The following is a 13799-nucleotide window of genomic DNA, read 5'->3' on the forward strand; positions in this document are numbered from 1 at the left end:
ATTTCTTGATGTTTTTGGTAGCTAACTCTTGTTAAGAGGTAGTGATGAGGTGTATCAGGAGAGAGATTAAGAGGGGGCAAATTAAGAGTTAGTCTATAATTGATGCTCTAAGAGCATCAATTGTAATGGACTCTTAGCCAACTCTTAAAGAGAGAGAAAATTTAAGAGTTAGCTCTTAATAAAAAGGAGCTAACTCTTAGCTACCTCTTATTTAGAGGTTGATTAAGACATCCTCTAAATAATAGGTAACTCTTAGAAATAAGAGTGGGGTGAGGTGGATGGTTGTGGAAATATTATATTTGTTTTTGACATTTTTGTTAAAAAATAATAAAAATAAATGTATGTAAAAGGTGTTTAAGAGGGAGTAACTAAGAGATTGTTATTTCTTGGACTTTTTGATAGGTAACTCTTATTAGGAGAGGGTGATGAGGTGGATGAAGAGAGAGATTAAGAGTGGGTAAATAAGAGTGACCCTTATAACAATCGGTCTTGCGCGCAACAGTTGTACATTAATATTAATGTACACCAAAAATTCACACGTGCGAACCAAAGCAGCAGACCAGCATCTTGCAAAATAGGAGAGAGAAACAGCATAGCAAAAGAGAAGGTGCAAAGAGAGGAGAGAGCAAGATCGATCGAAAATCTGCAATTGTGAAGGAGAAGGCGAAAAATTTCTGCGAATTGGAGCTTGAATCCCTCATGTGATTGATCTTCACTCCAATTCGCAGAGGATCATTGTGTAGGTATGTATTAAATCTCTTTGAAATTTAGTTCTTTTTTATAGATTGAGGAATTTAGGTATATATACAAAATCTTTGGATTTAGTTATTGTTTTGATAGATTGATAGTGAAAATTTCGATAATCTATTTGTATGCCTGGTTGATTTGATTTTGATTGATTTTCTAAGCAATTGTTGTCTTGATTTTGCTCTTTTGTTCTTGCCACGAGGATTTTCAATCTAGTTTCTTGAGATGAGGTTGAATTATGCTTATAATTTCAGCTATATTAATAATGAAAATGAGAATTATTTTATCTATAGTGTTTATCAGTCATCGATTATATTGAGGTTTGTGATGGATACTTCTGGTCATGTTAAGCAACTGGCATGGCTGGAGAACACCCAATAATGGAAATTGTTTTGGTCCAATCCTAAGCAACAGTGTGAAGTTTATGCTCATTGTGGTGCATTTGGGAGCTGTAGCCAAAATTCTTTGTCATTTTGTACCTGTTTGAAAGGATTTCAACCTAATTCTGATGGTGATTGGGGTTAAGTGATTACTCAAGGGGATGTGTAAGGAAGACCCCATTGCAGTGTGGAAGTTCCACTTCTCAGAAAAAGAGGGACAGATTTTATGTGTATTACAAAATGAAATTACCCCAATCTGATCGTTTTATTAGTTTTCCAACCATACGGAAATGCGAAGCAGCTTGCTTGAATTGCTATGCTTATGCGTATGATATTGGTGGGTGTTCTGTTTGGTATGAAGATCAATTCAACATTCAGCAACTTTCTTGTGGTGATACTAGTGGCAAAACTCTTCATCTTAGACTTGTAGCCTCTGATTTCCAAACAAGAGCAACAAGAAGTTGATTATTGTCATTATTGTGGGTTCAATTACTGTCACCTTATTGTGGAGGATCATGTAAGAGTTCAACATCTTAGTACCCTTTAAGTAATCAAATTGGCTATATATGTTCTACATTGTATGTTTTTATTTTGTAAGCCTATTAGCTCAAATTGGTCGAGCACCGTGCAAATTGCGTGGAGATGTAAGTTCAAATTCTACATAGGCTATTGGTTTTATTTGAAAAATAAGTTGGCATTTTGGGGTAACTTTTACCGATTTAGGGGAGACTTTATTTATATTGTTAGTCATTTCTATATCGAACCAAAAAGCAACCCAATAGTATGTAGGCTATATGGGACTTGAATCCACACCATGTACATAAATGCACATTGCTTTACCATTTGAGCTAATAGCCTTAGTGTTCAAACATTTACATATTGGGTAGACTGGTACAAAACTTTTCTTAACTTTAACAATTTCCATAACTTTAACCTATAAAATTACAACTTTAACACAGAAAAGTACAACGTGTGAAAATAAAAATAATGCACGACTCACATTAGCCGAAAAAAGGTAAAAATATAAAAGTCAAACTTTTAGCAGTTAAATTTAAGTTATTAAAAGTAAAAGTTAGGTTTGAAAAGACGGAAGACTGTCTTAACTTTTATAACAATTTCCATAACTTTAACCTACAAAACTACAACTTTAACACATAAAACTACAATGTGTGCAATAAAAAGATTGGAGGACTCGCAACAGCTGAAGAAAGGTAGAAATATAAAACTCAGACTTTTAGCTGTTAAAGTTAAGTTAATAAAAGTAAAAGTTAGGTTTAATACAACGGAAGACTGTCTTAACTTTTAGAACAATTTCCATAACTTTAACCTACAAAACTACAAGTTTAACACATAAAACAACAATGTGTGCAATAAAAAGATTGGAGGACTCACAACAACTGAAGAAAGGTAGAAATATAAAAGTCAGACTTTTAGCTGTTAAAGTTAAGTTAATAAAAGTAAAAGTTAGGTTTAATACGACGGAAGACTGTCTTAACTTTTAGAACAATTTCCTTAACTTTAACCTACAAAACTACAACTTTAACACATAAAACTACAATGTGTGCAATAAAAAGATTGGAGGACTCACATCAGCTGAAGAAAGGTAGAAATATAAAAGTCAGACTTTAGCAGTTAAAGTTAAGTTAATAAAAGTAAAAGTTAGGTTTGATACGACGGAAGACTGTCTTAACTTTTAAAACAATTTCCATAACTTTAACCTACAGAACCACAACTTTAACCCATAAAATTACAAGGTATGAAATAAAACAAATTGCATGATTCACATTAGCCGAAAAAAGGGAGAAATATAAAAGTCAGACTTTTAACGCTTAAAGTTAAGTTAATAAAAGTAAAAGTTAGGTTTGAGATGAAAAAGGCTGTCTTAACTTTTAGAACAATTTCCTTAACTTTAACCTACAAAACTACAACTTTAACACATAAAACTACAATGTGTGCAATAAAAAGATTGGATGACTCACATTAGCTGAAAAAATGTAGAAATATAAAAGTCAGACTTTTAGTCGTTAAAGTTAAGTTATTAAAAGTAAAAGTTAGGCTTGATACGACGGAAGGTTGTCTTAACTTTTAGAATAATTTCTATAACTTTAACCCATAGTACCACAACTTTAACACATAAACTTAATAGGTGTGAAATAAAACAAATTGCATGATTCACATTAGCCGAAGAAAGGGAGAAATATAAAAGTCGGACTTTTAGCGCTTAAAGTTAAGTTAAAAAGGTAAAAGTTAGGGTTGAGATGAAAAAGACTGTCTTAACTTTTAGAACAATTTCCATAACTTTAACCTACAAAACTACAACTTTAACACATAAAACTACAATGTGTGCAATAAAAAGATTGGATGACTCACATTAGCTGAAAAAAGGTAGAAATATAAAAGTCACACTTTTAGTCGTTAAAGTTAAGTTATTAAAAGTAAAAGTTAGGCTTGATACGACATAGTATATTGATATTCCTAATTTTTCACTTAAGTGACCCACGAAAGTTAAAGTTAGCATTTTTGAGTTATAAAAAAGTAAAAGTTGCCTTTTTTGCATTAAAAGTCAACGTTCATCTAGTAAAAGTTAGGCTAACTAATATAAGATTTTTCTTAACTTTTATTACACCAGAGCTAACTTTTACATTGAAATTCGTAACTTTGACATAGTATATTGATATTCCTAATTTTTCACTTAAGTGAACACCCAGAAGTTAAAGTTGGCCTTTTTGAGTTAAAAAAAAGAAGTAAAAGTTACATTTTTTGCATTAAAAGTCAACGTTTATCTAGTAAAAGTTAGGTTAACTAATATAAGATTTTTCTTAACTTTTATTACACCTGAGCTAACTTTTACATTGAAATTCGTAACTTTTACATAGTATATTGATATTCCTAATTTTTCACTTAAGTGAAACCTCATAACTTGGTTTGCAACTTGCAAGCATGTAGGCTATGCGGGATTTGAACCCACATCATGTACATAATGCACATTGCTCTGCCGTTTGAGCTAATAGCCTTTTGTAGTATCATTGGGAAAAGCAACAGAATCAGACGAGGGATCTGATTCAAGGTGTACAAGAAGAGTTGCTTCGAGAAGGTGATGACCTTTAAGGACTTGTTCTGTCGGACTAATGGCAACAACATTTGTGAAGCGCCAATGTGCATCGAGGAGACCATATACGCTTGAGAAGAACAACACAAACATCGTTGCAAACAATATTTGAGCAACCAAAGGACCTCTGCCAAGCTTCAACTGGCTTAGCCCTTTCAATATAAGTTATCTCCAAGGAGTTCTTAACAAAGGGATTAAAAGCAAACATCTACTGTAAAAGAATGATACAATAGTTCATAGTTGCCCTTTGCAGCAAACAAACATTAGTTTCTACTTCCTTGTCATCCATAATCCAAAGATATAACCAATATGCCAAAGTATCCACAAACAGAGAATCTAGATTACACAACTTAGCTTTCCAAAGAAAACACTGAGAATCTAGCTAACCTGTAAACACTCATTTAATGCATCCAACATGCTAAGAAATTTCAACATCAGCCTCCTGCAAACAATTTAGATTTAGGGATTACACAACAGTCGAGCATTAAGAAAACATAAACTACCACATCTAATAATAACTGGTACTATGAATTTGGACAATTGTTTGACATAGGATTCATCACGACCGTGAGCAAGCCCTTTCTCCACAACTAGACTTGCAAAGAGCAACAATTCAGGCATAACTGTAAATCGCAACAAAAACAAACACAGAAAAACGCAATTCCAAAAATCGCAACAATCAATAAAACCTACTAGAAAACCTAAATCAAAACATAATATTGATCTTCAACACAATTCACAGAATAAATCCTAAAAATCGAAACAATCAATAAAACCTACTAGAAAACCTAAATCAAAACATAATATTGAAAAATTATGCACAATGAAGAACCATCTCTCACAAAACCTAGTAGAAAACCTAAAACCTAAATATAAAAAAAACAAAAAAACGAAAAAATAGGAAGAAAATTAACCTTGAAAAACAATCGAAGAGAAAGCAGCTCCAATTCGCGAAGAAATCGCAAGAAAGTCGCAACATATTCGCAGGGGAGAGAGAGAGAAAGGGGAGAGGAGAGAGAAAAGAGAGAAACACGGTTGAAGAAAGAGGAATTAAGAGAAAATGAAGTGGAAGCAAAACCCCTTCGAAATTAAAAAATAAAAAGTCTAAATGAACTCACACGTGGGAGTCTATTATATTTGTGTAAAATGGGCTTGGTGTACAATAAATTACTGTACACCCTTTATAAACAAGATTTTGTGCCCTTATAATTGATGCTCTAAGTAATCTAGTTCGATTACACATCATCTCCAAGAGGCGATCAACAATTGGTTCGTCCGACATGGAGTTCGTTTAAGACAATTCAGCCCCAACAAATCGCTAACATACGCCATTCCTCTAATCCTACACCTCAACCATCATCAACCTTCAAACACGCTCCCACACTTGCATCACCCGATTCACCCCATCAAACCAAATCAAATCTTTTGCTTCCTGAATTTCTCTCTCCTGCTTAAGAATGGCGGTTCGGCCGACGGTGACCCGGTTTCCGATGGACCCAGATGAGCAAGAGTCGTCGGGTCTACCATGGGGAGTGACGGTTTCACCATTTTCCGGGAGAGACGAGAACGGAACCCCACCAGCGATGGGATCAGACGGCGAGAATTTACCGAGGTGTGAGAATTGTTGGGCTTACTTCAACTCTTATTGCGAGCTTGATCAATGGGCTTGGACTTGCTCACTTTGTGGAACTCTTAACGGGCTTTCATCCCACTCCATTGCCAAATACTCTAACCCTCAATCCTGCCCTGAGATGTCTTCGTCTTTCTTTGATCTCGAATTGCCTTGTAAGTTGCATTTTTTTTTTTTTTGATTTTTTTTCGAGGGTTAAATTTTGTGGGGAAATTATTGTTTTACATTTAATTGTCAAATTTAGATGTATTTTAATTAATTGGGTTGGAAAAATTAGAGTGCATGATTTTTATTTGATTAGTGAGAAATGCAGAATCAAGGTTACATCATTTGATGTTGGATTACTGATAAGTGTGATAATCAGCAAAAAGGGCCTTCAATTTTGATTGTTTTTGGACTTATAAGTTATAAGTACTTTGATCAAGTCATTGAAGGAAAACAGAATAAATGTACTGATATTACTGCTGTATTTGTGTGGAAACCTGACTACGTCTAGCTTAGTTGGTAAAGTCTCGAAGGTGTTGCCTGGGATTCAATCCTGTCTATATTAGTGTCATTTGAGCTCACTAATATACTCCATGCACCTTATGTTATGTACAGCTGAAGTATAGTTTTAATCTAAGAAAATTAAAGTGAAATGACCGAAAGTTTGAAAAGGCCATCAGCCTTACTTCACTATGTTTTATGTGTGGTCCAATTTATGAAGTTTTCATTCTAACTGACAATTAGCTAGTTTAATTGAACATTTTCAGCTGATTTGGATGTTTGAGGTGGTTGAAATGGCCTATGAGTTTTTAGCTTTTAACAGTGCAGTATTCTGTTTGGTTGCTTAGAAAATGGTATGAAGTGTTTCTTTTTGGGTTTGCAATTTTGTATGTTAGGTGGAACTGATGAAAAATGAGTTTGGAAGGATCTTTTAAATGTTCGGTCACATGAAATGTAATAAAAAGGAACTTGATTTTCGAACATATTGTTTGAAATCGGCACCTGAGTTTGACTTCTGTGTGTTGGGATCGTTGCATTTGTGGTTTCAGTGGAAGGATATGAAGACGAATCAATGCAAGCTTGTCCAGTCTATGTGGCGGCAGTTGACCTATCATGTAAGTTTGAGCCCCCCTCTCCCCTTCTCTCTAATTAGTGACATTCACTTTCATAATTTTTCCCTGAAAGTTTTCAATCTGTGTGTCCTCTCAAAGTTGATGAAGAGCTGTTGGCAAAACTAGAGGAGCTTCACTTGGGAAATGTTTCACTTTTGTATCATTAGCTTCTGTTTGATTCTCTTATTTGTGCACAGTAGATCTCTTCTGTTTAATACTTCTATAGTTGTGTTGGCCTCGTATATTTCTCTCATATTACCAACTTACCATATGTTGTCTATTGTTTCTCCAGTCAATTGCTATCAGATAATCTTATGAACTGGTTGGTAATATGTAACTTGGAAGAGCGGTGATAGCAATGGTTATTCAGAGGTTTAGATGAATTTGTGGATTACATGGATGTTCTTAGCCTTTTTCTAATGCTGTGCATTCTTATTTAAGTTAGTGACTCAAGCAAAGAGTTTATATTGTTACAACATTGTAACTACTAACCAGGCTATAACAGATGTATTTTAATTTTGTTTAGTTTTGATGGTGGATCAAGCAATGGGCATGTACTAGGCTGTAAAAAGAGGTTATGTTGCATTCATCATCGTCGAACATAGAGGGGGTCAGATAACTGATTATGGTCATTTATGCTCCAGTAGTCCAGTTCTGAGCAAGAAATCTGAGAATTAAATGCTGTATGAAACACTATCTTGGGTTCATTGGAGTGTTAAAGTTCTCAACTTCATTAACCATTAGTGAGTCTTGCATGTAGGATAGCCTAGTAATGGATTTGGCCTATTGGAATGGGGAGATTGACCTATCGTTTGACAACCATAACTGAAACTTTTGAAGATGGTTGATCCCGATATTTAGATGCATTTTTCTTCTGTTCTTGTTCATGGAAGTTGGCAAAAATAGCTGACTTCTCCCCCCTTTTGCAGCTTCAGAAGAGTTTCTGGACCTTATTAAAAGTGCATTACTGGCGGCTTTGGAAGGTCAGATTGCAGTTCTTATTGTTTGCTACTTTTTGCCTGCTTATTGATGATTGATATTTCAATATTTGTACAGCACTTCCTGCTGGAGCACTCTTCGGACTTGCTGTGTTCAGCGTCAAATTAGGGTTGTATGATGTGCAAGGCCCCGTTCCAGTTGTGAAGAATGTTTTCATCCCGTCTGATGCAGATGGCTCTATACAAATAGAGCTTCAAGATGTCATGCCCTTGTTTTCCTTCTTAGCCCCAGTATGTCCTCAAGTAGTTATTGGTTAGCAGTAGCTCTATTTCAAGTAGTTGCAATTTCTAATTAGCCACTTCTGTCTTCTATAACTTTGAAAATTCTACGGAGTATATGACTGTGTACCCTAAGTCTTGGACCCTCCTGTCATTACCTAGGTGGAGACCTGTAAAGAGCGGATTGCATCTGCCATCGAAACTCTTAAACCAATGACATCATGGGAAAGATCAGCAGCTGCTAGTCAATCTCTAGATGGTGTCCTACTAGGTGGCCGAGGTTTTGGATCAGCAATGGAAGCCCTTTTCAGTTACCTTGGATCAGAATATGGAACCACATTTGCATTAGGTATTGTTGCTTCAAGGCTTCAAGCTGTAGTGATGTGATGTGCCCTGGCTCTACAGTTTCTGTGCTAGATGAAGGAAAATGGATAATTTAGTAGTTGAAGCAATCTTTCTCTATGATTGAAAACTTCTGTACCTAAAATATATGTTTCTTCTGTAACAATACTGCAGCTAGGGTTTTTGCTTTCTTGTCTGGTGTTCCTGATTTTGGAGCTGGGCAACTCGATACAAGACGGTACGGGGAGCAATATGCTAGTAAAGGAGAAGATGCTGACCGTGCTTTACTTCCCGAGCAGACCTCATTTTACAAGGAACTGGTAAGTTATGTTCAATTTTAATTATTCCGTAGTTACCTACGACTAGGTAATATAAGCACTGTCATATATTTCACAGGCTGCTGTCGCTGTTCAAGCAGGTGTTTGTGTGGACTTATTTGCTGTTACAAATGAGTATACTGATTTGGCATCCCTTAAGTTCCTCAGCATTGAAAGTGGAGGGTCCCTGTTTCTGTATCCAAGTACTGACGATTCTACGCTTCCTCAGGACATGTGAGTAACAAAATATTCTCAAAAGCACAATATACTTTTCTTGTTCATAAATTTCACTAGAGTACTAAATTAGATATGTGAGATTACTTTTCTCTAGTCATGTTAGTAACTATTGCAATTGTACTGTTTCTATTGCGTTGAAGCTTGAAAACTAAGAATATTATGTTCTGATTTTTGAAAATTCTTCTTTAAGCTTAATTGATTTCTTAAACGACCTTACAGGTATCGCATGTTAAGTCGACCGTATGCCTTCAATTGTGTTTTACGATTGAGAACGTCTTCTGAATTCAAAATTGGTCGCTCTGTGAGTTGGTGCTTCCTGTTTTCTTGAGTCATTTGATAACAGTTCTTGTTATTGAGTTGCTAATTTTGTGCCAACAACTCTTTCATGTATATATTTATTTATTTATTTATTTATTTTGTGTCTTTGCAGTATGGTCACTTTTTCCCTGATCCAGAATATGAAAATGTTCAGCACATAATCTGTTGTGATTCTTATGCAACCTATGCATATGACTTCGAATTTGCCAAAGTTGAAGGCTTCTCGAGGTACTTTTTAGTTTGCTATCAACTTTATCTACTATATGGATAGTTAATCTTTGATGACTTTAATTGGATGCATGTTTGTAAAAGTGAAATCTTTGAAAAGTCCATAAGATTAAGGAAGATTTAACCAATGCAAACTCAAAGTTTCTGTAAACTTACTAGGCTAGACATAACTGTATCATGGAGAGAATTCTGATGGGTAGAGTCACAAGACTCACAACAAAGGATAAGGTGTAACATGTTTGAATCTCTATTCAAAATAAAGAAGGCGTGCCTGCAAATCTTGGTCAGAGGAAGAGTAAAGCGAGGCTTCTTGGTCAGTAAAGTAAGGATGGAGGCTTCTTTGACAGTTGTTCACTTTGTCGTGATTTCTCAGGTTGCATTTTACATTGCCGATTCTAGTATATGAGTAATGACAGAATAAGCGTCTTTGCTTAATGTTCATATGTCCAAGTTGAATCGTCGTTAACCAATCTTCCTTCGTGGCTTCAGTTTCATTGTTAATGTGTGACCTTCAGAAAATATTTGTGTCTGCATAATTCATGCGTGAAATTGTCTTTTAAGCTCTGCTTTGAATGCTTTGACAGACATGCCTCAGAACCTCCTATGCTACAAATTGCTTTCCAGTACTCTGTGGTTGTACCACCTGAGGAGCTTTCAAGTTCAGGACTGAGTTCTGCAAGTAGGTATGGTTGTGGCAGCTGTACTTCACAATGTTTTTCTTACTTCTGTTATTTTGTGCTCCAGTTTGTAGCTTGTTTGGATAAATTTGTTGTGTTTGAGGTGTCATAACTAATGGTTATTTTCTTATCTCTCTCTCTCTCTCTCTCTCTCTCTCTCTCTCTCTCTCTCTCTCTCTCTCTCTCTCTCTCTCTCTCTCTCTCTCTCTCTCTCTCTCTGTCACTCCCCTCCCCAGAGATGCATTATGGAAATTTGGCTGACCTTATCGACAACCTTGCACAGTTGCACTCATCCGACTCTCTCTCTCTGTCACTCCCCTCCCCAGTTGCACTCATCCAAGCATCCGACTCATATTTTACAGATGATAACCCAGAGATTTGACTATTTGAGTCAGATGCTTGAAATTCTCTCTGTATTTGGCCTTTCTGAAGCAGTTATTGACAGTATTGGACTTGAAATTCTCTGACAATTGTCCTAAAACCATCCTAAGTGCAAGATCTGCTTAAGACATGCTCTTCCAGTGCAGCATTTATGAGAACACTTTTAGCAGTACTAGTTTCATCACTATGGTCTATGAGCTACTCCTGTCCATTTTTCTGTCAACTGTAGCTAGTTCTTGTCAAATTGTCGTTTTGCTTAATTTATTCTGAAAAAGAATTAGTATAATCCCCTCTCTCCTCTCTCCTCTTTCTTCACCCATTAGCAAATAGCAACCCTCTCCCCCGTCCCCCCCTTCCGGCCTGCCCAATCCCCTCCCCGATGACACCACTGGCGAGCATACTCCGAGTGGGCTCATCAGCTATTGTTTCTTTAACAACTTTTTAATAGCCTCCTTTGCTCATAAGGGGTTGGAAGCAAAATCTTTTGCTGGTGAATATATCTTTTATGTTTGTATTATGGCCATGCACTTGCTTAGTCATCTAAACATTCCCCTTTTCCTCATAATGTGATATGCATATGCAGGCCCAAATTTTCAATCAAACGGCGGTTAAGAATTAGAACTTTGCAGTATGGAGCTGCTCGTAACATTAATGAGCTTTATGATAGTGTTGACTCTGAGGTGGTTCTTTCCATTCTGGTTCACAAGGTAGATTTTACTGCGTATTTTTATGTTGTACATTTTTATGCAGATCTGCCGGCCCAAATCCCCCCCCCCCTTGTTTTACTGCGTACTTAAACGTTTCCCTTTTCCTCATAATGTGGATATGCATTTGAATGCCCAAAATTTGCTCCTCGTTTTTACTACGTATTTTCATGTTGTCATTTTTGTGCAAATCGTGTTCCAGTAATTGTTATAACCTGATACATGGTAGGTCATTCAAGCTTCTCTGGAGCATGGTGTTCGAGAGGGTAGGATACTGCTACATGATTGGCTAGTTATTCTGACAGCGCAGTACAATGATGCCCTTAAACTCGTCCAGTATGGGATTGGGACCTCTAGTTCTGTTCAACAGATTGATGTTTCCTTCGCACAATGCCCTCAGTTGCAGCCTTTGCCTCGCTTGATCTTTGCTTTGCTTAGAAGTCCTCTTCTTCGTCTGCATGAGGAGGGGGTTCATCCTGATTACCGGATATCCTTGCAATGTCTCTTCAGGTATGACTCTTGTGACAATCTGATGCTTTGAATAAATAAATTATCTGCCACCAAATTATTGGGATGTTCTCAATTTAATTTGGATGTTTGGAACTTCTGTGATCTTGAGATTCCTTACATAATTTCATGATAAGATTAACACCATCTACAAGGATGTCTGGTTCTTATATGATGACAAGGGGCAGAAGAAAAAGAGTTAAATGACTGGATTGCTGGTACTAGTCCATTGTAATCAAAACTTGAATATTTATTCAGAAGCGCATAATTTAATGAAAATCTAAGCAATGGTTATATGCTTCATGCCATCAATCAAACCATAAATGAGCTCACCAAATTCAACTTATGGGTGGGTGCTTTCTTTCCTTCTATGCCCCCATCCTAGACAAGATGAGGATAAAAGAAGGCAGCAAGCAATTGGCGTTCACCTCTTGCTTCAATCAAGTAATTTGAATACTTGTGGACAGTCGTACACCACCAACTAAATACGCAATAGATTAGTTGAAAGACTGAAATAAGTAGTTCATAATATTTTTCTGGTAGTATTTTAGTCAAGTATACATGCATTACTTTAGACATATCAAGTGCAAGTGAAACTGTTATGCTGTGTAGAGTCTAAGATGGGTATATGCTCTTGTAATTATCAAGTATACAGAGGTATCAGCCTACAGAACAGATCCTGTTCAAGTAAGGTCGTAATCATCAAGTATATGGATAAGCATATCCACACAATTTCCTTTTTCTGTTCAATGGAACTTATTAATATCTCTGCCTCTGCCTTTTCTGTATCTACTAATGCAGTGCGTTGGAACCGAGTTCTCTTCATCGTGCTGTGTATCCGGTGTTGACATCATATACAACTCCAGATAAACAGGCATATCCACGCCATTCTCTAAGCCGTGCTGCGTTAATAACCAGTGGCAGTCCAATATTTCTCCTGGATGCATTCACGACTCTGATTGTGTTTTATTCCTCAACTGCCGATCCTGGATTGCCTTTCCCACCACCTCATGACTGTAAGCATTTTCTTATAAGTTTATCTCCTCTTGAATGGTAAATGGCCTTCTCATATTTCTGCAAATGCGATGAGAAATTCTTAGCGCTAGCTTTTATTTGTTTTCTCAGGCTTACTAAGGACAACTATAAACAAATTGAAACAAGAGAGAAGTATCACACCGAAACTGTCATTCATAAGGGGAGGGAAGGATGATGCTACAGCTTTTGAGAATTATCTTATTGAAGAACAAGATGTTGAGGGGACTGGTTTCACTAGCGCAATGGGATTTGTTTCCTTTTTGGAGGATATAAATCGCAGTGTGTTGGAGTATATGAAGTAGATCAGATATGAAAAATAGGCGTGCCACACTGTTTATTTATACTTGCAGAGAATAGCACATTTCTACCCTCAAGTCTGGAAAAACGGACTTCAAAGAGGGGAACACTGATACGATAAAAGTCAGTTAAGTTTGAAGCTTACTGTCCAAGTTCCATGGAACTGTTTTTATGTAGAGCTCAGTGCCTTAGCTGAAAGTTTTTTTTTTTATAAAAGATGAATGCCGCAGTTGAAAGTTCTTTTAGAGCATGAAGAAGAGTCATAGTCATTTTGTAAGGCGCCTCAACAGCTAGATCAATGAGAACAATTCGATAAATTTTGATTTTGATTCGGATAAATATGTACATTATTGTTTGTATTAGTTCCATTTCCTAGTCTTGATTGCCCAGTTTCTTGCAGGGCATCTACATACCCATCTGCTCTTTGAATACGAGACCATAAGTTGCGGAAGGGGGATCTCTAACCACCGCATCTTTAAAGTTTAAAGTAAAGCAAAGCAAATGCCTTTTCATTCTATAATGCTCATTAGGTGAGGTTCAACTATGTAATTCACGTGAAATATAGGAAATCAATTT

General features: G+C 36.4%; 1 protein-coding gene across 1 annotated transcript; it reads left to right on the forward strand.

Annotated features, from left to right (window-relative positions):
* The first annotated feature begins 5544 nt into the window (after nt 1-5544).
* Nucleotides 5545-13552, forward strand: LOC110796075 (protein transport protein SEC23 D). Its single transcript, XM_022001105.2, has 14 exons — nt 5545-6021; nt 6901-6966; nt 7893-7946; nt 8020-8192; nt 8343-8529; nt 8697-8842; nt 8919-9073; nt 9296-9377; nt 9507-9622; nt 10207-10305; nt 11264-11387; nt 11614-11894; nt 12693-12907; nt 13017-13552. Exons 1-14 carry the CDS (start codon nt 5694-5696, stop codon nt 13226-13228), a joined length of 2238 nt encoding a protein of 745 aa, XP_021856797.1. The 5' UTR covers nt 5545-5693; the 3' UTR covers nt 13229-13552.
* Nucleotides 13553-13799: the final 247 nt, after the last annotated feature.

Source organism: Spinacia oleracea, chromosome 6, assembly GCF_020520425.1.
Source record: "Spinacia oleracea cultivar Varoflay chromosome 6, BTI_SOV_V1, whole genome shotgun sequence".
Classification (NCBI taxonomy): domain Eukaryota; kingdom Viridiplantae; phylum Streptophyta; class Magnoliopsida; order Caryophyllales; family Amaranthaceae; genus Spinacia; species Spinacia oleracea.

Coding starts and splice junctions, on each gene's coding strand:
- LOC110796075 (XM_022001105.2), top strand. CDS start 5,694: ATGGCGGTTCGGCCGACGGTGACCCGGTTTCCGATGGACCCAGATGAG. Junction 6,022..6,900: donor CTTTGATCTCGAATTGCCTT/GTAAGTTGCATT, acceptor TTGTGGTTTCAG/TGGAAGGATATGAAGACGAA. Junction 6,967..7,892: donor GGCGGCAGTTGACCTATCAT/GTAAGTTTGAGC, acceptor CCCCTTTTGCAG/CTTCAGAAGAGTTTCTGGAC.